Source organism: Miniopterus natalensis, chromosome 15, assembly GCF_054644295.1.
Source record: "Miniopterus natalensis isolate mMinNat1 chromosome 15, mMinNat1.hap1, whole genome shotgun sequence".
Lineage (NCBI taxonomy): Eukaryota > Metazoa > Chordata > Mammalia > Chiroptera > Miniopteridae > Miniopterus > Miniopterus natalensis.
The window spans coordinates 45049138-45071923 of record NC_142095.1 but is presented as its reverse complement, the minus strand read 5'-3'; the positions used below and the strand labels follow the sequence as shown (position 1 = coordinate 45071923).

Sequence of the window (22786 nt, the reverse complement as noted above, 5' to 3'; positions counted from 1 at the left end):
AGTGTCTGATACATGGGCAAGAATCAGTACACAGCAATCATAGCCAAGGAGATGTTAGAGATGCCTGTCATCAGGGTCCTGGCAGGACACAGAATCTAACTCAGATGGCACCAGAGATGTCCATGAAAGGTTTACTCAGTGGGCAGGGTTAGGAAACTAAACATGGGTGTAGAGGCACCCAGAGGCTACCACCCTGTGTCCTGGAGGGGCAAGGAGAGGAAACTGTATAATGGATTGAGTGAGAGCTGGATTCTTGGAGCAGGGGCCACTTCACAGAAGCTGTGGTTGAAGGGAGGGCTAGACATCAGGCAAAGCAGGGAGGGAGCGCGGCAGAAATAGTCGGTGCTCTGATCTCCAGCCTGTGCCTCCCACTCACTCACCTAATCTGGAAACAGGAGGAAGGGAGCCTGCGGGGTGGAATAGGTAGGAATCAGCCTCCTGGGATGTAGAGAAGGGCGGAGAATGGAATGAGGGGTGAACAAGCACGGTGAGGAGGAGGATGATGGTGATGAAGACGTGATGATGGAAGCAAAGTACTGGGAATCAGGTTTATTGATAACCTTTTCGTCAAGGTTGAATCAAAGCTGGGATTCTTAAAGAGAGTAGCATTCACAGATAGTTCGGTGATGATACATACTTCTTTCCTATGCCAGGATCTCAGTATATCATGAAACTACAAATACACACAAAAACATAAATAAAATGCAAAACCAATATGTTGAAAGAAAAGCCAGACAGAAAAAGAATGCATGTGCTGTACAATTCCATTTATATGAAGTTCAAGAGCAAGAAAACTAATCTACGGTGACAGAAGCTAAAATAGAGGTTCCCCTCTGGAAGGGACAGTGACTGCGAAGCAGCAGGAGGGGGCTTTCGGGGACAACGAGAATGCTTTATATCTTGATCTGGGAGGTGGTCACATGGGTGTCTACATACGTAAACAAGTTTTACTTCAATAAAGTTTATTAAAACTTTTGCCAAAGAAATTCACTTGAAGAATGAAGCTCAGGAAGCTCGGATCACCTCAGTTTGAGGCCACTGTCAAGGAAGGCTTGATCGCACGCCCTACCAAACACCACCGTGGTCCCCCAGCTAGGAGAAAAAAATACCATTCCACTCGGTCACCTACCAGTGTTCTGATCTTACCTTTGAGTGCTTTCTTCCACCAGGCAAGAATATCCCTTAGTCTGCAACTCTGAACTTGCTTCTCCAACTAAGTATGTCTTCAATTTTATTAGTAAAGAAGCTCCTTTCCTCTCCGATGAAAACTTGAGAGGAGTAATTTAGTTTACTGAGTCCTTCCTCAATTCTGTTGACATAAACTCTATTGATTAAACTACAAAGTTGGGCTCTGGGCATTGGGATAACTTGTATTGATATATTTTTTTAAGGCCTAATCTAATTGTTATTCTATAGCCAGCTCTGTTCTTTTTCTGCAGTAACAGGGTTCCAGAAACTTACTCCCTTTCCTGCTGAGACAGTGCACTGGCAATCTAACTTTAGACGGCAGTGTCATTGAAGCCACTGACACTGGCCCTTCCCTGCCACTCCCTTTCTTCGTGGTTGATCTTGCCAAGCTGGTGCAAAAGAACAAGACTTACTTAGACAGCTGGAGCCTCTTTCCAGCCATAGCTGTAGGCAAGAAACACTAGGTTGTCTGATAAAAATGTTGTACTCCACCTCTGTAACTTACCATTTAATGAGTCTCTGCTATGTTGTTGATATATTTCAAGTTGTTTTTAATTTAAAAAATTATGGTACAATCATGTAACATGAAATTTACCGTATTGATCATTTTAAAGTGTACAGTTCAGTGGCATTAAGTACATTTACATTGCTGTGCAACCACCACCACCGACCTCCAGAGCTCTTTTTATCTGGAAACTCTGTACCCATCAAACAACAATCGCTTGTTTCCCCCTCTCCCCATTGTACGTCTATACCGCCTTTTGTTTATCCATTCAGTCATTGACGGACACTGAGGAGCTTCCACCTTTTGGCAATAATGCTGCCATGGGCATGGGTATACAAATATCTCTTTGAATCCTTGCTTTCCGTTCTTTTGGAGATACAGTAGAGCCAGAAGTGAAATTTCTGGAGCATATGGTAACTCTATTTTTAATTTCTTGAGAATCCACCATAATGTTTTCCATAGCAGCTGCACCATTTTACATTTTCACATACAATGTATAAGCTTTCTATTTCGCACGTCCTTGCCAACACTTCTTGTCTTTCTTTGTACTTTTTTTTTTTTTGATAGTAGCAATTCTACTGAGGTGGTATCTCATTGCTGTTTTGGTTTGCATTTCCCTGATGATTAGTGATGCTGCACATCTCTTCATGCTCTTCCTGTCTCTCTTAGTCGTTTGTATATCTCCTTTGGAGAAATGTTTATTCCAGTTCTTTGCTCATTTTTAAATCAGATTTTTTATTTTAGGTGTTTTTTATATATCGTAGGAAAGCTATGTGGATTTTTTTGTTTGTTTAAAAAAATTTTGAAAAAACATATCTTTATTGATGTCAGAGAGAGGAAGGGAGAAGGAGAGAGAGAGAGAAACATCAATGATGAGAGAGTCATTGATCGGCTGCCTCCTGCACGCCCTTGACTGGGGATCAAGCCCCCAACCCGGGCATGTGCCCTGACCGGGAATTGAACTGTGATCTCCTGGATCCTAGGTTGATGCTCAACCACTGAACCATGGCTAGCCCGGTGAAAGCTGTGTTTTTAAACATTATCTAATTTAATCCTCATATTAATATGGAAGAGAAGTATCATTCACTCAACTTTACAGCTGAGGGCCCTGCAATACACAGAGAAATTAGCTTGCAATTTATTCCCTAAACAAATATTTATTGAGCACTCACTATGAGTCTGACACTATTGAAAGCAATGAGTATACACAGTGAAAAAACTGACAAAGACCCCTGCCCCCTACAGCATACATTCTAGCAGGGAAACACACGGGGCACAAGTACATCACATACATCGTGGAACTCCGCTGCATTCCCGTCGCTGGCCCAGGTGCCTCCACATGCCGTGTAGTCAGGTCCTTATTTACTTATTTATACATTCCCTCTAATACGTTTTATATCTACACTTGCTAACCCTTTTCTGTAGCCCATGCTGTGTGGTCTCATAATGGTCTGCATTAGAAAGGTCTTGTTTTCATAAGGGAACCTTGCTATTAAACCCCTATGCGGACAGCTGGCGCATGTCCTCAGACGGGTAAAGAATCAGGCTTCACGGAAATATGGTTAATACATAGCAGAATTTGACTCTCTGATGTTACATGTTTTATTCGATATCTTTTTGTGTTTGTCTGCTTTTAATCAAACAGTTCTTTCGGATTTTCTGCCCAGAAGCCAGTAGGCAGTGGGGCCAATCCAGCCCTTTCCTGTGGCCAATTCAGCCCTTTCTTCTCTTTGGCTGGGCACTGGCAAAACCACTTGGAAAGACCGTGGCTTTGTCATGGGCCCACCGGGTGAGGCGGCCGGCAGCTGGCCTAAAGCATTTAACTGCCTGTTGGATGGAGTGAAAGTTAAATTTCTGAGTAAGAGTGCTCAACATTTTATTGGTCTGGGCTTTAATTATCTTACAAAGCAGTAGGCGGATGAGAGAGAAAGTTTAATGTTTCCATTGGTGACTGTCATTATAGAGACTTTTCTTGGTGCTTATTTGAGAGAGAGAAATGTCTGGTGTTCGCTGGAGCAGCCTGGGGACTCCCTCATGAATAAAACATGTCATGTAATTGCGGTGACGCAGCCAACACACACATATATGTAGAATTGATGTTATTATCTTGTCAGTTAACACAGAAAATTAAGCAAGATTGCAGGCTTTGTTATGGTTAGTAATCCATCTCTCGCTAAGAGGGTTTGGAATCTCTTTGGTTAATCCACAGGTTCTTAATTTAGAATTTTAATGCCCACAGGGTGAGGAATCAGGCGATAATGCTCAGCTTCATAAAATATGCTTGAAGACGCTTGATGGAAAGACAGAGTTGTTTACCTTGACAAGGAAATGCTCGCTTGCATTTTCCCTGAAATGGTAGCTTATGTGCAGAAAACGCTTGCTTTCAAGGTCATCGGTTTGACTATATTCATACTTTTAATTTATTTTTGAATAAGTAACACATTTTCATGGTTTAAACCACATGTATAATAGGCATATAGTGAAATTTTTTTTTTCTAATCTTGTGCCCCATCTGCCCAGTTCCTTCCTTTCCCCAATGATAGCTACCTTGGTCTGAATTAGTTATACAGTTCGAATTTTTTTCTTAAGAAACTTGCATGAATAGTTTTCATATAGCATGAAGATGGTCTTAAGTCCTTTAGGGCACCAGTCACAGAATAAATGAAGACTTAAAGTCCTAATTATCGCACCAGGCATCCAGTGGAGACCTGAGTGGTGGTTTCCCTCCCCCTCTCTACTGAGGATCTTTCAGAGGCTGTGTGCCTGCTGTCTGATCTCTAATGAACCACTTTCTGTGTTTCCAGGAGGGAAGAAGCCCTAGCACTGCGAAGCTCAATAACTGGGAGTGTTTTGAGCCCCAGCTACTGTCCTGGTGGAGTTTTTGGCTGCCCCCTCCTCTGATCCAATGACTAGTCCTCTCCTTGCTGCTCTGTTTCCTTTACTCTTATCTGCCAGGGAAAAGGAGTGCTCAGCCTTCACTCAGACCTCGATGCTTCTCAGTTATGTCTCCAGTACGGGACTTTCAAACCCAGTGGAGGTGTTTTCTATGCTGGTTTCAGAGTTTCAGACTAACCTGCACTGAAGAAGTGAAAATAGCTTGATATAAGTCTCCACCGGTGTTCCCATGTCGCAGAAATGTGATTTAACCTTGAGGGACTTGGAGTCCCAGAATACTAGCAAGATCTGTTTTTATTTTTACCACTTTTATTTTTCTCTGTTTGGAGTACATTCTCACCATAGTGTGCATATAAGGTTTAAAAATATTGTGTTGGTAAAACTGGCTTTTTAAAACTTAAAACAGCTAGCAATTTGTCTTCCTAGTGGCATGCTTGGAATTGGACAGATACAAATACAGATAACCAGGTTGTAAACAGAAATATCCAATCTGGAGCCCAGCAGAGATATTAATACATAGAAGCATCTATTTGGAGTATTCTAATTTCCCTAACAAAATCTATTTCCCCCTGAGCTCTGACTTAGGAAAGCTGGGCATCAGCAAGTTGCCTTGAACTCCTCAGCACCTGCCATGAAGATAAATTGTTACATGGCACGTCTGTTGGAGCAAATCCCACTGCCAATTTATAAGTTGTTAAGCCCTTTGTAGGTTTCAGGGAGCACAAACTACCTAAAAATAACACCCCAATAAAGATTAGCTGAGACCTCAGCTGCCTCCACCTGACTATCATTGACTCCATTCACTGATCAGCAAGAATTTCTCTCTCTTTCCTACACTCTTTCTTCTTTTAAATATCTAATTTAGGATAAGTGTTACTTTTGGAAGAAATACAGGAAACACACTTTGGAACCATTTCTTCATAGTTGCATGAGTGAGAATAGATTCTTGCTTTTTGTGTATGTCCATCTATCCATCCACCCACTCACAGAGTCATTCGTGATTTGATGTTCATTAACCAACACCCGCCGGGTGCCAGCTGTGTCCCCAGCACTCTGTCAGGGCTGAGGGCTATAGATGGGGCCCCCACCTTGTGGTGCTTACGCTTCAGTAGGGGAGACAGACAATAAACTCACATGGAAGCGGCTGATTGTGATAAGGAAATCTGACACCACACTGTGGAGCAGCATGGGGTGACAAGTTTAGGTGGGGAGCATGTTGAGGCTGAGGATCAGGGGTGGCCTCTTGGTGACATGTGAGCTGATTCCTAAACAGAGTCCTTCACAAGCGTGGGAAGTGCTGGGGGAAGAGCCTTCTGGGCATAGGGAAGGGCGCGTGGTGTGGAAAGGAAGCGCTTGGGCTGGGGCCCAGTGGCCCAGAGGCCGCAGGGTGGCCTACCTGCCGTGCTGGGTGGGCCGAGGCTTATCCTGAGGGCAAAGGGGAGCTATGGGAAAGTGTCGGAAAGTGGAGGCTAGCAATGAATCAGGCTGGTGTGAGGACAGGCCGGTTGGAGACGGTGGAAAGAGGTGACCTGTGATAAGAATCGTAAATGAAACACTTGTACCGGGGGAGAATAAGGGGGTGGATTCTATGCCTCTGGAGGCCCTGTAGGAAGTGGGGGTGCCCTTTCTGCGGAAGTCACTAAAATGCCCCTCGGCTTGTTGGCTTGGCTAACTGTGGAAGCGCTGGAGGGTGTCCCCCGCTTCTAGAAGCCGAGAAAACAGGAGTAACAGGTGTGATGTGAGATGCTGAAGTGAAGGGGAGAAGGGGTGGGCCATTAAGCTGAAGGTCTCAGGGACTTTCGTGGGACACCAGGAGGCAGAGGACCAGAAGCCTTGTGACGTTTCTCCTGCCCCACATAGGAGGCCTGGGCTGGAGACAGATTTTGGAGCTCATCATTCATTAATTCAGAATTCAGTCACGGGACCCCACCCTGGGGCCCAGGGACACTAAGGGGAACAAACCACGGGCTCTTTCTTTCAGGACACCCTGTGATGACCTGTGTACAGAATGTACGAAGTTCATTCAAAAGGACGAGCAGTTCACTCTGCCCGGGGAGGTCGGGGTGGCTTTGTGGAGCAGGTCCACTTGCAGCTGGTTGAGGAGTCAGGTTGACCAGACAGGAAAAGGCATTCCAAACAAGAGGAACTGTATTTGCAAAGACGCAGGGGTACGGCGGTGTAAGGTGTGACTGGAGTGGGGCACATGGATAAACTATAGGTGGCATGTGTGCAAGCACATGCATTGGGGAAAGTCCCAGTGCAATGGCTGGGAAGGAACCAAAGGCCTGGAGTAGCTACTCTAAGATCACATGGCCCCTGGGGCCAGGCAGGCATTGGGTGAGTGAGTGAAGGGAACTGGGGGAAGACAATAGGGAATGGTGGGGACATCTTTAGCCTGGAGAGTGAAGGTCCCCTCTAAAGGGAGCAGAGCCTTTCCAGCTCCAGCCTGGAGACTTCTGGATTTTCTAAAGCGGTCTGAAATGTGAACTCTCTTGAATTTTAAATGTAAACCATTAATTCAGAATCATTCAAAAACAATGTGTGGGCCAGATGAAACACTACTGCGAACTGGGTGAGACTATGGGCAGATGATGGCAACCTGTGCACTATTGATAAAGGGGTTGTTTGGGTTCCTTTCCTCAGCGGGGCAGTGTCGTGCTAGCTACAGCTGGGGAAATTCCACGGACCAAGCCAGTAGGTTATCTGGTAACGTTCCAGGGGCACCAGAGCCCAGCAATTCGCTTCCCCAGGTGTTAAGTGAATGCCTACTGTGTACTCAGCGGTGCTCTTTCTCAGCTCTTGAAAATGTGCACACAATTGTTAGAGCTGCATTGCCCCAATATGGTGGCCACTAACCATATGTGGCTATTTATTTATTTATTAATTTTGAAAAGGACTTTAAATTTTATTTTTCAATTACAGTTTACATTCAATATTATTTTGTATTAGTTTCAAGTGTACCACATAGTGGTTAGACAAATACATAGTTTACAAAGTGTTCTGCCCAATAAGAACTAAAATTTACTGAAAGTATAAATTCAGTTCCTTGGTCATATCGGTTACTTTTTAAGTGCTTAATGGACACGGGTGGCTACTGACTGCCATACTGGACAGCACAGATATTGAATGTCTTTATCATTGTAGAAATTTCCACTGGACAGTGCCATTCTAGACCTTAAATTCTACACGAATGGAGAACCTGTCAACTTTGCTCATAGCTATATTTTGGGTACCAGGCACACAGGTCTCAATAAGCATGAATTGACTGCTTGTTTAATTGGCTGAGATGCTGTTCTGTGAAAAGAGCCAGCTCCATTAAAAAAATAAACTGAGGCAGTATATTTATGTACAGACACAAAACGTTTAAGAAAATCTTCTTATATGTGTCTTTCTAGAAGAAATTCCCTACTGTCCGCGTTATTTCAGACCACAATGATCTGAAACACTTGAAGGATTATTTCTCATGTTTCCTTGGCAGTCTTTACCCTGAGTGGCTTCATGTTCCAGAATTTCTAAGTGACTGTGACCAAGCAAGTGGAGGCATGCTCAGGTCTGGGCCCAGGTTCTGTGCTGTGTTTGTGGTAATGGATAGAGGCGGGACTCTTCCTACAGCCTCAGAGAATAAGAAGGGCATAGCTATTCAGCCAGCGAGGATCAAATGCTGAGTGACTGCCACTGGGGAAATAGCCTAAGTATTTAAGGCTTCTCTTCCAGGTCAGAAAAATCTGGATTCAAACTGCTGCTTCACAGCTTAAAACCGGTAGCCTCAAAGCCCTCATTGATTTCCCACTGTCACACTAGGAAGTGACTACTATTGTTACTCTTGGTTAAAAAGAAAGGAAACCAAGACCTAGAGGGGTTAAATTACTTCCCCAAGGTCACACAGATAAACTGCGGTGGGGTTGTGATTCACACCCAGGTAGTCTGACCCCACGGTCAGTTTTCTTAACCACAGTACCCCCGTATCTCTGATCTTTGCCAAGTTTACTTAGCTTCTCTGTGCCTCAGTTTCCTCCTCTGTAAAATAGGGATAGTGCCGCCTAGCTCATACAAGTTGTATCAGGGATAAAGCTCTTGACTCTGTACCTGTCAGCCACTGCAAAGAGCAGCAAATACTGCTATAGACTGCTGGTGCATTGCTAGAACCTCTGAGGAAGCAGTTGGCAATGTCTATGAAAATTAAGAACACATATATCGTTTGACCCAAGAAAGCCACTCCCAGGAGTTTACCTTTTAGATGTGCTTGCTAACGTGCTTGCAGATGCGTGTTCAGGATGCTCATTACTGTGAAGTGTGTTGGAGCAGAAGGCTTACCTAGCAGTCCCTGTGTCCTGCAGTAGGGGATTGACTAAACCAGCTGTTAGCAAACTTGTCAATAAGGGGCCAGGCAGTATAGGGTTTGCAGGTCACAGGGTCTCTGACCCTGTACTGTGAAAGCAGCCATAGACAATATTCAAACGAACAGCCATGGCTGTGGTCCAATAAAACTTGACTTACAAAGACAGGTGGCTGGCTGGGTTTCGCTTGTGGTATGTCCATAAAGGGGAATGCTGTATATCCATTCAAAGGAATATAGAACAATCTCTAAAGTAGACAATTAGTGGATGAATCATGATGTACAAGCACTAAAGAGTGTCTATCAGGTGCCAGGCACTATCTTAAATGTCCTTCATGCATTGACTCAATTATACAGTTACCTCTCAGGCAGCTATTCATGTTACCCCCACTCACAGATGAGAAAACTAAAGCAGGAGCATATTAAGTAATTTGGTCCATTTCCTGCAACTAATAAGTGGTGGGGTCAGGGTTCGAGCCATGATTTGAAACCCAAGACCAAGTTCTCACCCTATGACAAGCTGCCTCTTAGCACAGAGTACTGGACAGTGGGCTTCCATTTATATATAAAAGAGTGGGATTATATCAGTGTGCCTCTAACTGTTTTCATCAATATCTCCTCTAAGGAAACGTTTTAGACATTTTTTCTAATGCCCGCAGTGAAAATTTAATATCACAGACATTCATATGTGTTTATGTACTCTATTACCTGTACTTTACACATCAAGAGTGGGATTTTTCTGCCCCCCTCCCCTAAACCAATATTCCCCACTTTAGGGGCAATACTGCCCCATTGAGAATGAATGGGTTTTATGTACTGACATCTTCATGGATAGTCTCTGGAAGGATCTGTAAGAAATCAAAAACAATGGTTGCTTTGGGGACACAGCCAGGGCAAGTCAAATGTGGGAGGCCTCAGATTATATTTCTTTCTACAAAAAATGAGGAGAAGATAAAGGAAGGCTGTTGAGTTGCCAAAACAAATAACCATGTTGTGCAGGAGGGCGAGGCCCCACAAGGGCGCCCACTGCGCCTGCCCATCTGTCCCGAGTGGGCTGTGGTTCAGGAGCAGCACCGAGGCCCGGGGCCAGTCCCTGCTGGAGGAGCCCTGCGCTGCCATCTCTTGTCTCTGGGGGGCAGTCGGCTTGCCCTGCTTTAGTGGTTCAGTTGACAGCCTCTCCTTCCCGTTTCCACACAAGGGACTTTCCAATTCTTTGTCCCCCAGGAACAACTCCAAATTGGAAGAGAAAAGTGAGTTCTTTAACTCCTCATTAGGATGTACCTTGCCCTGCCTTTGTCTCTCCTGGGACCAGAAATCCCCTCTCAGGTTAACACAACAAAACACACTTCCCATTTATTTTTGATTTCCTAACAAATGAAGGCCCTGCTAAATGCAGTAGTGCATATTGTGAGGAAAAGGTGCATATTGACGGCAAAGGGCACTGGTTAGAACCAGGGGGAGAATCTTCCAGAGTCTAAGCTTTGCTGTATTCACTAAGCCACACCTCTAATCTGGGGTCAAATCCTGCATGTGTGTCATGGTGACTGAGCCCCATAATGATCCAGATCAACCATTGGTGACCCCTCAGTGCACGTGAATCAGTGAGAGAGCAAGGGCCAGCTTTAAAAACAAGTGCAGTTCAATGGAAAGGCACAGAATTGAATCTGGTAGAAAAGAGTGTGTCCCATGTGGCGAAGGTAAGACTTATGGAACTTTGAGTTAGTGCTCTGTGTGCTGAGGCACATCCAAATGTATGTATTGTCAAGAGTGCTCATAACTCCAGAACCTATGGATTTGTAGGATGATACATGATACAAGGAGATGACTCCAGGGCTTTGGCTGGCCTTATGGAATCGCCTGCAGCTTCTGTATCAGTGTTCCCCTTCTAGGTCCCCTCTATTCCATCACTCATTTTTATAGCCTCCATAGATGATCAATACCTGAAATCACCCTATTTATTACTTGTTGGGGGGAGGATTGCAGAGGGGGAGGGTGGGTAATTGGATGGACTTTACCGTGAAGTATGGGCATAGGCTTTAGGTAATACCCATATTATGACCTGGGGATGGTGCAGTCTGCAAACAGGGTAACAAGAAAGAGTGCACTGGAAATGAGTCAGGAGGACCAAGGTGTGTGGCCCCACATGCAGGAGGCCCTTTCTGTGTGGGCACCCTGAGGATTATTGGGAAACATTCTGGAAACTCTCTAAAACAGAATTAAGATTCTGTTTCCTCTCTGGCTAGTCAATATGTTACTTCACCTATATTATAATAGTTTGCATATTTTTGAACAACCTGACATATAATAGCTTATATTTTGCATCATATGTATGTGTTCAACAAATATTTATTGAGAACCTAGTGTATCCCAGGCACTGTTCCAGGTGCTGGGGATATAGGCAGGTACAATCTGGCAAAGTCCCGGCCCTTCATGGAGTTTATTTTCAAGTGGGAGAGACATAAAGGACAAATGCAAATGAATACACATTGTAATTTCAGGTCTATACGTGCCCTCACCCACGGGACTGCAGGGACAGTGAGGCAACAACTGTGTTCATCTTGCTGCCTCTCCAGCCCTGAATGAATATTTGGTACTTCAAGGGTCCCATCTGTACACAATGCATTTTAATTTGCTGGAGTACTTTAGCAGGGAATGCGATGAACTACCCGACTGGGAGCACTGTCGAAGGCTGGATCATTTTCTAACAGAATAGTTAATACCATAGATTGGAACGACTATCCATTTCGATTGTCTTTTTCAGCAACGGATCACTCTGACAAGGCAGGCCTGCTAAGAAACTTACTTACATTGTATCATTTTACCCTTTCCTGGTGGGGCAGTGTGGCAGGTAGAATAAGCCCCTCCCCCCGCCCTAAAATGCACACATCCTAACCCCCAGAACCTATGGATACGTTAGGTCACGTGGCAAAAGGGAACTGGGAATGCTGGTGGAAATAAGTTTGCTGATCAGTTAACTTGAAAGTCAGATTATCCTGGATTATCCAGGCTGGTCCAATGGAATCTCAAAGGTCCTTAAAAGTGGAAGAGGGAGGCAGGAGAGGAGGTCAGAACGATACAATGTGAGAACTTGGCCTGCTGCTACTGGCTTTGGAGATGGAGAATGAGGCCACAAGCCAAGGAAAACAGGTGGCTTCCAGCAGCTGGAAATGACAAGGAAATGGATTCTGTCCCAGAGCCTCCAGAAGGCAGCATAGTCCTCCCAGCTCCTGGATTTTAGCCCAGTGAGACCTATGTTGGATTTCCACCCTACAGAACTAACTGTAAGGTAATAAATTTGTGTTGGTTAAGCCACTAAGTGTGGGGTTTTTGTTTTTTATTTGTTTGGTTTTTTTTTTTGCAGTCAAAGAAAACTGGTAGAGGTAGATATCATTGTCTCCCATTATATGATTGAAGAATCTGAGGCTTAGAGGTGTTGAGGCACATTCTCAGAAGCACACAGCCTGATTTCAATGGTGAAATCACGACCTGAATTCAGGTCTATCTGACTACAAGCTGATGTTTATACTCTTTTGCTAGGAATTTACATGATTAATTTACACCGATAAAGCTAATAACAACATCTACCAATTCCTAAAGATGCAACCTAGCTCTCAGCTTCCAAGACACTGATCTGGACCTCAGATCTCATCTGAAGCAATTGCCTGTGATGATAAATGTGATTTTCATGAGTGCGTGTGGCACTGTGCTGCCAGGGTCGGGCAAGCAGGTACCATTACTCGCTGTAATCTATTTATTTATTTATCCTCACTCTAGGATATTTTTTCATTGATTTTTTTTTTTTTAGAAAGAGTGGAAGGGAGGAAGGGAGGAAAGAGAGAGAGAGAAACATTCATGTGAGAGAGACACAGATTGGTTGCCTCCTGCATGTACCTTGACCGGAGCCAGGGATTGAACCTGCAACCAAAGTACTTGCCCTTGATTGGAATTGAACCCACAACCTTTCAGTATGCGGCCCATTTTCTAACCACTGAGCCAAATGGGCTACAGTTACTAGGTGAATTTTTTTTTTAAAAAAAATATGTCTTTATTGATTTCAGAGAAAGGAAGGGAGAGGGGAAGAGAGAGAGATAGAAACATCAATGATGAGCAGCTGATCAGCTGCCTCCTGCATTCCCCCTACTGGGGATCGAGCCCTCAACCCGGGCATGTGCCTTGACCGGGAATCAAACCTCTATCTCCTGGATCCTAGGTCAATGCTTAACACCTGAGCTATGTCAGCCAGGCATTGAAATTTTAATAGAAGGTCTAAGAGCTTCGAGAGCCAGGTTAACAGAGGACTTCTAAAAAGGGCAGTAATACTCAGGGCAGTGTGTCAGCTACGGGATGTTTCAAATTCTAGAAGTAATAAGACAGCAGAAATCAGTTAGAATAGTCTTGAATGTCTGAAAAGACCAGAGGAGAAAATATCTAGGAAAAGCGTCAGTTCACAGGAAAGAGGGAAAATACTTGAAATAAGAAAAACTTTTGAGTTTGTAATTTGCTTTTCCTGTGTTCACCAAAGTGTCATGAAAGCAGGTAGCATGTCACACGGAGTTGTTTCTAGTAACTAGGGAGATGACTTTAGGTTCACATGAGCCAGTGACTTGCTCACAGCACAAGCCAATTAGAACCTCTTAAGCCACAAGGGGTCAGGTCATCAAAATATGTACAAAAGAGCACAGGCTCAAAGACAAACCCTTCTTTAGCCACCAGGAAACCTGCTAGACTTGCTATGACCTCCTTCAAGTGTCGTGTTCAATAAACCAGGCACAGAGAGTGGGACCTTCCTGTTAAATGAAAATACTCAGCTAGACTTAAATTGTTTTTCACAGAAACACAGGACTCCCAGGAAGTCTCCTTGTATTCGCACCCTAGCTTTTTATGTCCAGTGTACATGATTCATGGAGGCAAGGTCCAGAGGGACTGGAGGAGCCAGGGCCATGCCTGGGATTACTAGCTGCCAGCCAACAGGGTTTGAAGAGCATTCAGCTGAGTCCAAACCCAGCGAAGCCTCAGGCTCTGAGTCAAGCATGTTAAGAAATCATGCTGAGTTCAACCGGACCGTTAGGAGTCTTAATGACCTAACTAACTTCTTCAGTGAACTGGGTCTGATTTTGTTCAAGTTGGCAAATTATTCTGACAAAAGCTATCCTTCTAACTATTTGGGTCTTGGCATCCCCATGGAAAGTCAAACAAAGCACTTGACGGCCTGGGGTCTCTGCTGATTGTGCCAGTTAGACAGACAAAGCAAGCCTGGATTAAAACGTCATAGAGCAGCCAGGTAGCACTGCTGAGGTTTCAGAGAGGTGGTTTAGAGCAAGGAACTTTCGACACAAAAAAATCTGGATTTTAATTTGGGCTCAACCTACTTCCAGCTCAGTAGCCTTGAGCTAACAGGTTCCCTAATCTTATGAACCCTAGTTTTCTCATCTGCTCAATGGGTATGAAAACAGTATTTTATCTTGTATTTCCTGTGAGCATTAAATAGGAAAATGGCTAGAAAATAGTTCTTTGTGCAGAGTGATGCTTGGTAGATAGTAGCAATTTAGAACTATTTTTATTAGTGGAGGTGATCACAAGATATTGTCATGATCTAACTTCTCTCAGCTTTGGTTTTCTAAACTCTTATTTAGGGGCAATGCCAGCGTCTGTCTCATATCACTGTTAGGATTAAATGCAAAGTACTTAGCTCAGTGGCAGGCATATTGTAAGTACTCAGTAAATGTTAGTTATTACTTTAGAGTTGTTATAAAAATTGCTATTTTGCACAGCTAGATAAAACCACATGGCATATTGAGGTAAAGTCATATTTATATATTAGGTTGACTGGGAGTTAATGGAAAAAATCTCTTAGGACTAAAAGGAAAGGGAATTAAGTTCTAGTCTTTTTATTGGGATTGAGTTGGTGAAGCTATTTCACATAAGGCAAATCTCTGTGTGGCAAACACTGTTGGTGGCCCATACATATCCTCTGGATTCACGCTTACAGGCTGGCCCAATGATTCCCAACTTCTAGTACCTACCTGTTCCGCTGCCTGAAGCTGTCTTCTTCTGCTACAGCCACCTGGCCCACGCTCAGGGTGGCCTGATCATCCCTTCCCCACAGCAGCCATTCTGTGACTGCCTGGAGTTCGTGGATAAATACCGCGGGCCCTTTACCCTTGCTGGGATTAACTGGGAACAGTGTTCTGCTCCGTGTCTCATGCCCTCCAGGGATTTGAGCCCCAGGTGCCCACAGCTGTAACCTTCTCCATAACGCAAGATTTACTGGCTCGCTTCCCTTCCTTGGTTCACATCCCAACCCCCCTACTTGTACTGGCATTTTTGTCCCAGAGTCTACTTCTGGGGAAGCACAGTTTCAAAGAAGGGCAATGACATCTACCTTTCACTGGGCTGTTGAGTGGATCATATGAAATTGCAGGTGTTACATATGGCTTTGAACACCAAGCTACAAGCGCTGCATGTAAGTGAAGACATATCCTTCTGCCAGGATTGGAGGTTTGCCCAAACCAGTATTTAAGACCTAAGACCCATCCTAAGTCAGGCTGCCATGTTCTCGTTCCTGGGCTCCTGGCATTTCATACTGTGGCTGTTCCCTTCCAACCCATGGCTTTCTTTCATGTAACCTTGTTTTATTTTCTTCTTAGCGTTTATCACTATTTGAATTTATCTTGTGTCTTTATCTTCTGTATATGCCCTCTCCACAGGCATGGATGGGGATAATGTCTTTCTTCTTCAGTCTATATCCCCAGCAACCTAGAACCGAGCATGGCACGGAGCAGGTACTCAATCTATAGCTGTTGAATGAATTGATGGATTAATTAATTCACTCTCAGCATCCTCAATGACAGGAAATTGTAAATATAGCACAAAGAGTCTCAGGAACCTTCGCTCAGCTACCCCCTGTGTTGACATCTTACATAGCTAGCCTAGGTCTAAGCCAGGATATTGACAGAAGGATCTTTTCAAACTGGAAATTAAATCATGTCACTGTCCCGTTTTCCTGCACAGTGTCTTTCCACTTTGCTTTGAATAAAATGTTTCCTGTGTCCTACAAGGCCCTTCATGATCTGCTTCTTCCAAACTCTGAGGGTTTCCTGACTCTCCCCTAAGTGGCGTGTCCCAGGCCCCCCTAGTTTTGCTCTTGTCAGTCCTTCAAAGGCACTTGGCGGTCTCCTGATGCACTTGAATGTGCTGTCCTCCCTGCCTGAAATCACCATGGCGGACTATTCTGCAGGTCTCAGAGAGGCTTTCGTCCAGCACCCTAGTCCACCCCTTCCCACCACCCTGCCTCATTTCTTTTCTTCAGAGCAGCAACCGAGGTGTATGCTTCCTTGTCTATTATTAGAGTCTCTCAATCTTGAGGGTAAGCTCCAAGATGTCAGGAGCTGCTGCTCACCTAGAAGTCTGACTTATAAAAACTCAGGCTTACACCTCAACATAGGCAACTAGCATTTGTAGAGGGCTGTAAAGTTCACCAGTCTTTCCACACCTGCCCGGGTCGGTCCTTGTCATACCCTAGGCGGGGGGATTTTCTGCATCTCTGCTTTACACATGAGGTGATCACAGTCACGCTCATTGATCACTGCATTGGGTGGTTTTGATGCCCTTGCCAGCCTCTGATTTCAGGCACAGCTGTGAAGGATAGCTCCTGCTCATGTTGATGGTGACCCCTTCATGCATGCTCCTTCCAGGGCTCCCCCCTTATCCTTCCTGAGGCCACTGTCCCCAGGACTGGGGGAGGGCAGCGAGAGCATTCACGCCTCTTACCTGAGCCCACTGCCTGATAGCTGTTAGGGCTCAAGGCTTATTTCTCTGAAATTGCAGGAGCCTGTTCAGTCTACAGGGAGGCGCAGCCTGCAAATGTGGGAAAGTGACCACCCCTGTGGGAAAATCTCAGTTAACATGGGCTGGGGGTTGGCAGATAAATACTTCAGCTCCTGACCCTCGATGGAAAATTACTGGAGCCATTCTGAACATACTCCGATTCTGAGCTCAGCTCCCACAGCCTTCAACAGCAATGCCCCTGATACGACCTTTTATCAGATTTCCTCCTCGCCTGTCTCATCCTCTCCTTCCTTCACTCCCGCCTCCTGGAATCATCTTCCCCTCTTTCCAGGGAACCACGCCTACTGTGTGCCTACTGTGTGCCTACTGTGTGCCAGAAGCTACCCTTATGCCTTGACGTGGGCTACCTTTTCCATCTTGCTATCAATTCTACAATCATATATTACCATTATCTCCACTGCAGACGGGGCCACTGGCAGTGAGAAGTTCAGCATCTTGCCAAATCATTTATTGACCCCCCCGGAGCCCCCAGAGATTGAGGATGCTCCCGGGGGGGTGTCAACTCCCCTACTCTTTCAGTCTGTACTTGCTCAGAAAAGTCCCAGGGCGTTGGCAAAGGCCTTGAGGAAGAAAGAGGGCCCAGGAAATGGCAAGGCAGGGGCTCCAGCCCAGCGGGTCAGATCTGAGCCCACCCTTCCCACGCGGCGCTTCTCCCCCTCCCCAGGACGAAGGCACAGGAGGCTGAGTCACGCCTGAAGGACAGCTGGTGAGCAGGGGCACTGCGATTTCTAATCAGGGCCACTGGACGCACAGACCCAGCTCTCCTGCCGCACGGATTACTCGCCTTCTTAAGAGGCCAGATCTGCTGCTTTTTTCTTGAAACCAGGAGGAATGAGGCGAACTTAGTGGAGTCCGTGAATCTGCAGCAGGCTGTGCAGCTCGTCTCCGTCTCCACCAAGGCAGGGAGTGCTGTCCATTCACGAGAGCCCCGATGTACTTAAGGCCGCTAAAAAGAACCGCTGGTGATGGGGATTTTCTGCTTTAGAGAGAGCCTGCACCACAGTTCACGGAGAAGGGGCCGCTGTGCTCCTGGGCGGCGCTGAGGGGGCAGCCGAGCCCAGACACTGTCCCAGGAGATGAGAGGCGGAAGGGGCAGAACGCAGGCCGGGTCCCCTCCCATTCCCAACCCACTGCCCAAGAGATGGCAGGAGTCAAGGCTTGTTTCCTTTTCCTAGGATGTCCTTTATTCTGCCCTCCTTCAACCCACTCGCTACCCTGCAGCCGCTGAGCTCTTTCTAGAATGTATCGTGTCCCTCCTCCGCTTAAAATCCTTCAGTGCTCTCCCTCGGCGTCTTTAGGATAAAGACAGAGTTCTGGAACGTGGCCTCCACACAGGGTTTCACTCGGACACCCATCAGCAGCCACCCCTCTCACAAAGCCCCCCTCATTCATTACCCTCTGGCAACCCTACCTGTCCCTCCAGCCTCCAACCATCTGAGAGCTTCCCTCCCACCCCGTCCTTCTGAGGCTTTGTGCAGTCTTCAGGCCTGATGCTCCCTGACCTCTCCCTTACGAGCTCAGGTCCCTCTGAAAAATGTTCTCACGGAATCCTGTGCCTCTCTTTGTTGCACACAGCCTAACCGGGGAATGATTAATGCCTGTCTCTCTGAATAGAGTGTATGTTTCTAAAGGTAGGGTGTGTTTCTGCTTTTGCCCAATATCTTATTTCCAGTGTCTTGCACAGCGATGGGTATGTAGAAGGTTCTAGAATAGCGGAATGAATGAATGAACACTCCTGTGCTCATAAGACAAAGACAAGGTAAAAGATTGGCAACACTGTGCACTTACTCTGTGTTCTTTCATTATTAGAGCTAAACCAAGTTCTGTTGTGATTCTCCATTATCCAGCCAGCGTTGTATGCAACAACTTTATTAAGGTCAAATAGATAGCACAATACATATCCAACAGGATCCAGAAACTGGTTACAGATATCATCTAACACTGTTTTGTATTAAAATGTTCCCAACATCACAGATCACACAATGAGTTTACACACTGATACTGACTGATGTAGAAATACATACAAGTTTCCCTCACGGTTGGGCCCTGGTGTTTCAACTGAGTAAAAACAAAGAGGCAAAGATTGGCATTTTCTTGATAACGTATACATTCCGGGGGATCTTTCATGAGAACCCTCTTTGGGATGTGGAGTGGCTCATGAAGTAATTTTTAATTTATGGGTAACATTCAAATTAGAATTAGTAAGTTGAGGTGAGACTTGAAAATTTTTAATAATTGAATTGAAGAACATATTAACTTTGTAAACAAATAGGATTTAAAAGTTTAGCTAGTAGTCTAGGTTCTACAGAATATCCTCTTTAAATTAATATGTCAACGCAATAGCTTCTTGACTATGGTGTCTGATATCTGCATCTCTAGTAGTTTAGCTAGTAGTCTAGGTTCTACAGAATATCCTCTTTAAATTAATATGTCAACGCAATAGCTTCTTGACTATGGTGTCTGATATCTGCATCTCTATTAGTCTAAGAAAACAGCACTGTATAAACACAAACAGTTATTGGGTCTTTTGTTCTTGGTAAGATCCACAATATACCATAGAAAGTTACAAGAATGTAAATATTTAACTAAGTAAATGGAATAAATATTGGGCAATTACCATATATTAATATTGAATAACTACTAGTAAGGATAAAAGAACCCTAAACCTTAGTTACAATGCATTCAGAATTAGGGAAGCTAGAGAGACAAATTTGCAAGTATACAAAGTATGAATATATATTTTGAAACGTCCATTTAACAAATTCATGGTGCAAATTGAAAAAATTTCATAAATACCATTGAAATGTTCACCTTGTGAGAAAATGCCTATGCATGCACTAAATCATATGAGTATTGATTCATCAAGTAAAAAAAAAAACAAAACCAGAGTAACTGTCTGAAACAAATACTTGAGACTCACAATCCTATAGAGCCTACAGCTAAAAAATAATAATGCATGCACATTGTGACACACCAAGTTGTCTTATAGAAATCATTAAAATGACTTTTGCATCAAAATGCATAGGAAAACTCAGTGCTATTTAATTTATGCATATTACATACTAGAGACTTGAAGCTACAGCAAGTTTCTACTATCTCAACACACATACAAAATGACTATGAAAGTATCTGTGTATCTAACAAGGTGTGATATCCAATTAGCCATCTTTGATGAATAATGTATCTCCTCATGTCATCTCTCTAAGTACCGTTTATCATGACACAGCCTTTCTGCCTTAGCGAGGATTACAGATCTCTGATTTACCTTCAACACTCTCTGCATTAATAAGTGATTGAAACTTAAAGATTCTTCTGCCACTGGAAGGTGGTGAGGCTACCTCCAGAACGCAAATACTACCCTGCTAAATGGGATTGGCAAAGGAGGCGGGGCCGCTGGGCTGTTGGCCAAACTCATCGGAGGATGGCTCCAGGCTGGCCTGCTGGCCGGACCCCCCGCCGGACCCATAGCTGTCTTGGGCGTACCTGCCTTGGCTGTAGCTGCTCGAGTGCTTCTCCATGGGCTCCGAGAGATACCTCTGTCCTGAGGAGTGCCAGCCGGTCTCCTTGAAAACAAACCAGATGTTTCCGGCCCACAGGATAAAGTTCAAGAATCCAAAGACCTAAAAGAGATCCAAAACGAGTGAATTAATAGGATGCACAGAAACCCAAGAAAAACCCCAATTTCAGAAAAATCTGTCACAATACCAAAGGTCACTTTTCACTTCACTGACCTGTTAAGGGCTTACTCCATGGTAGGCGCTGTGTAAAGGGGTTTATGTGTGTCAGTTCAGCTAGTCTAAGAGGAAGGTGCCGTTATTATACCCATATTAAACGTATGAACGCTGAGGATAAGCGAGCTTAATGATCTTGTTCAAGGTCACATGACTTGGTAAGGAGGAGACCTTAGATTCAAAGGCCTGTTCTGTCTGACTCCACAGACAGAGCCTTCACCTTATATTTCCCCAAATGGCTGTTCCTCATGGGCTGTAAGATATCCCCAAGGGGTACGGGTTATTTTCATTTTAATGATGGTACATTAATTTATAATGTTGCCTTCACTTTATGGCTAAAGATGCTCCTTTTCCATTTATTGTAATGATATAAAGAAAATGAGTCCATTTAAGAAGAGGTACGAACTAAACAGGGCGCGGGCTATGCACATGAGCACATGTGTGATCAGATACAGCGAGGCGGTTGCCTCTGAATAGCTGCATGTTCTGTGCCTCGCATTCAGAAGGGAAGACTGCAACCAGACGAGGAATGAAGTGCAGGCTTCAGAGAGCCATTGATGTTTTTCCAAGAACTGGGTGTAAGACTTTCCTGTGGAAATTCCTCGTTTTCTTCAGAAGTGTGTCATCGGAGAGTCAGAGGACCAGGTGCTAACTGTTTGATGGAAGCAGAAGTGTTCGCAGCTGCCAGAGGCCCGGGCAGAACAGCGGTTCTGCGGCCTTTCCAAGGCAGCCTGGCTGACCTGGGAATCAACCACAGGCAGTCCGTGTTAACGGCCCCCATTGGAGACAGATAACAAGAGTAGCATATGGAGCTGGGATGACATTAAAGTGCATTTAGTGACCACTCTAGCACAACACGCACCAATCAAAATCGACTTGAGCCTTAGCTCTGGAGTAGGGTGTTGGAAATTGCACTGGGTCAACATTTATCTCTTGATTGCTGAATGGTGGGTGGTCTAAAATGCCCTGGGACGGGAGTGGGGAGCTAGTATGGTCAAGATGAATGGCCTTGGAGCAGGAGCTCCTTACCAAAGTATTTCAATATTTTAGCAGCAGGTGAATCAGACAGACCAGCTGAATATCAGCCTTGGGGTCATCCCACAGGCTTTGGAATCAGAGTGGCCTGGGCTCTGCAATTTCTTGCTCTGTGACCTTAGTCAAGGCAGTTAGCCTCCGAACCTCAGCATTTTCCCCCTCACATGAAATGAAAACAATTATTCCTTCCCTGGGGGAAGAATGCGCATAAAGCAGCTAGACAGTGTCGGGCACATTTGTCATGCCTACCGATTGCTAAGTCAGGCTCTGAATCACTTCCTAAAATATTTCCATGAATTGTTTTCAGTTGGCTCTTTTGCTGGAGCATAAACTGAAGCAGGGCTTTGACAGTGGGGCTACAGTCTTGAGCATGTTGAGAGCCCAGACTGAGCATCTAGGCCCCTAACTGATCTAATTGAAGACTGGTTTATCCAACCCTCCTGCCCTCCCTCCCTCTCTCCTAGTCCATCCTCTGACTTTCCTTTAACATTGACTGACATTTATTCTACATTACTTCGTGCTAGGCTCCTTGCTGAGGGAGATACAAAACACAAATAAGGCACTTATACTGGTGTAATAGTTGCATTATCAAAAGGAATTGGTAACCACTGACATAACTCTAATTTACATATAGGGCCTTGTAACTATATGTACAATAACTAGGATATTTTCTATCAAAGGGGAAATATTGGCTAAATTGCACATCTGTAAGTACATGTCAATATTATATATGAGTAGAAAAATGATCAGAGAACCTTTTCAAATATGAAGGAATGGCTCCGTAATTTTATCTGTTTTCTACTCATTGGTATCTTTCTTTCCCCTGATGCTACTTGATTTCTAAAAAGAAATGCTCAAGAAGAACCTGGAAATCAGGGAAACGTAACTTAAATTAAGAATGTAAACCCAGCATTCCTGTGTGCACATCTAAGGAACAGTGATGTCTTACTCTATTTTTATTTCAGAGGTAGCAGATCTTGAGGCTGCCACATTTTAGGGGCACACAGACCCTTGAAAATTTTCTTGCCATTGTGTTGCAACTGAGACTGGAGTGAGTATTTTGATTTAAGCTCAGATGTGAGGACAATAGAAAGAGAGACTCCACGCAGCCTGAGAAAGAAGGGGGAGATGAAATCTAGATGATTGATCTGAGAAGCTGTGTCAGGATCGCCTACAGGGAAGCTGGAGGAACAGAAGCGGGAATTATGGGTAGAAGGGCAGTGGACCTTGGTAAGGAAAGCTGAGAGA

The 22786-nt window shown here is 44.7% G+C and overlaps 1 protein-coding gene across 1 annotated transcript in view; it reads right to left on the bottom strand.

Moving 5' to 3' along the window:
• Nucleotides 1-18516: 18516 nt before the first annotated feature.
• SYNPR (synaptoporin) overlaps nt 18517-22786 on the bottom strand; it is a 260157-nt gene continuing 255887 nt past the window's right edge. The window contains exon 6 of the mRNA XM_087824672.1: nt 18517-20392. Within this exon, the coding sequence (XP_087680798.1) occupies nt 20135-20392 (258 nt within the window). The 3' untranslated portion in view covers nt 18517-20134. The remainder of the gene's footprint in view (nt 20393-22786) is intronic.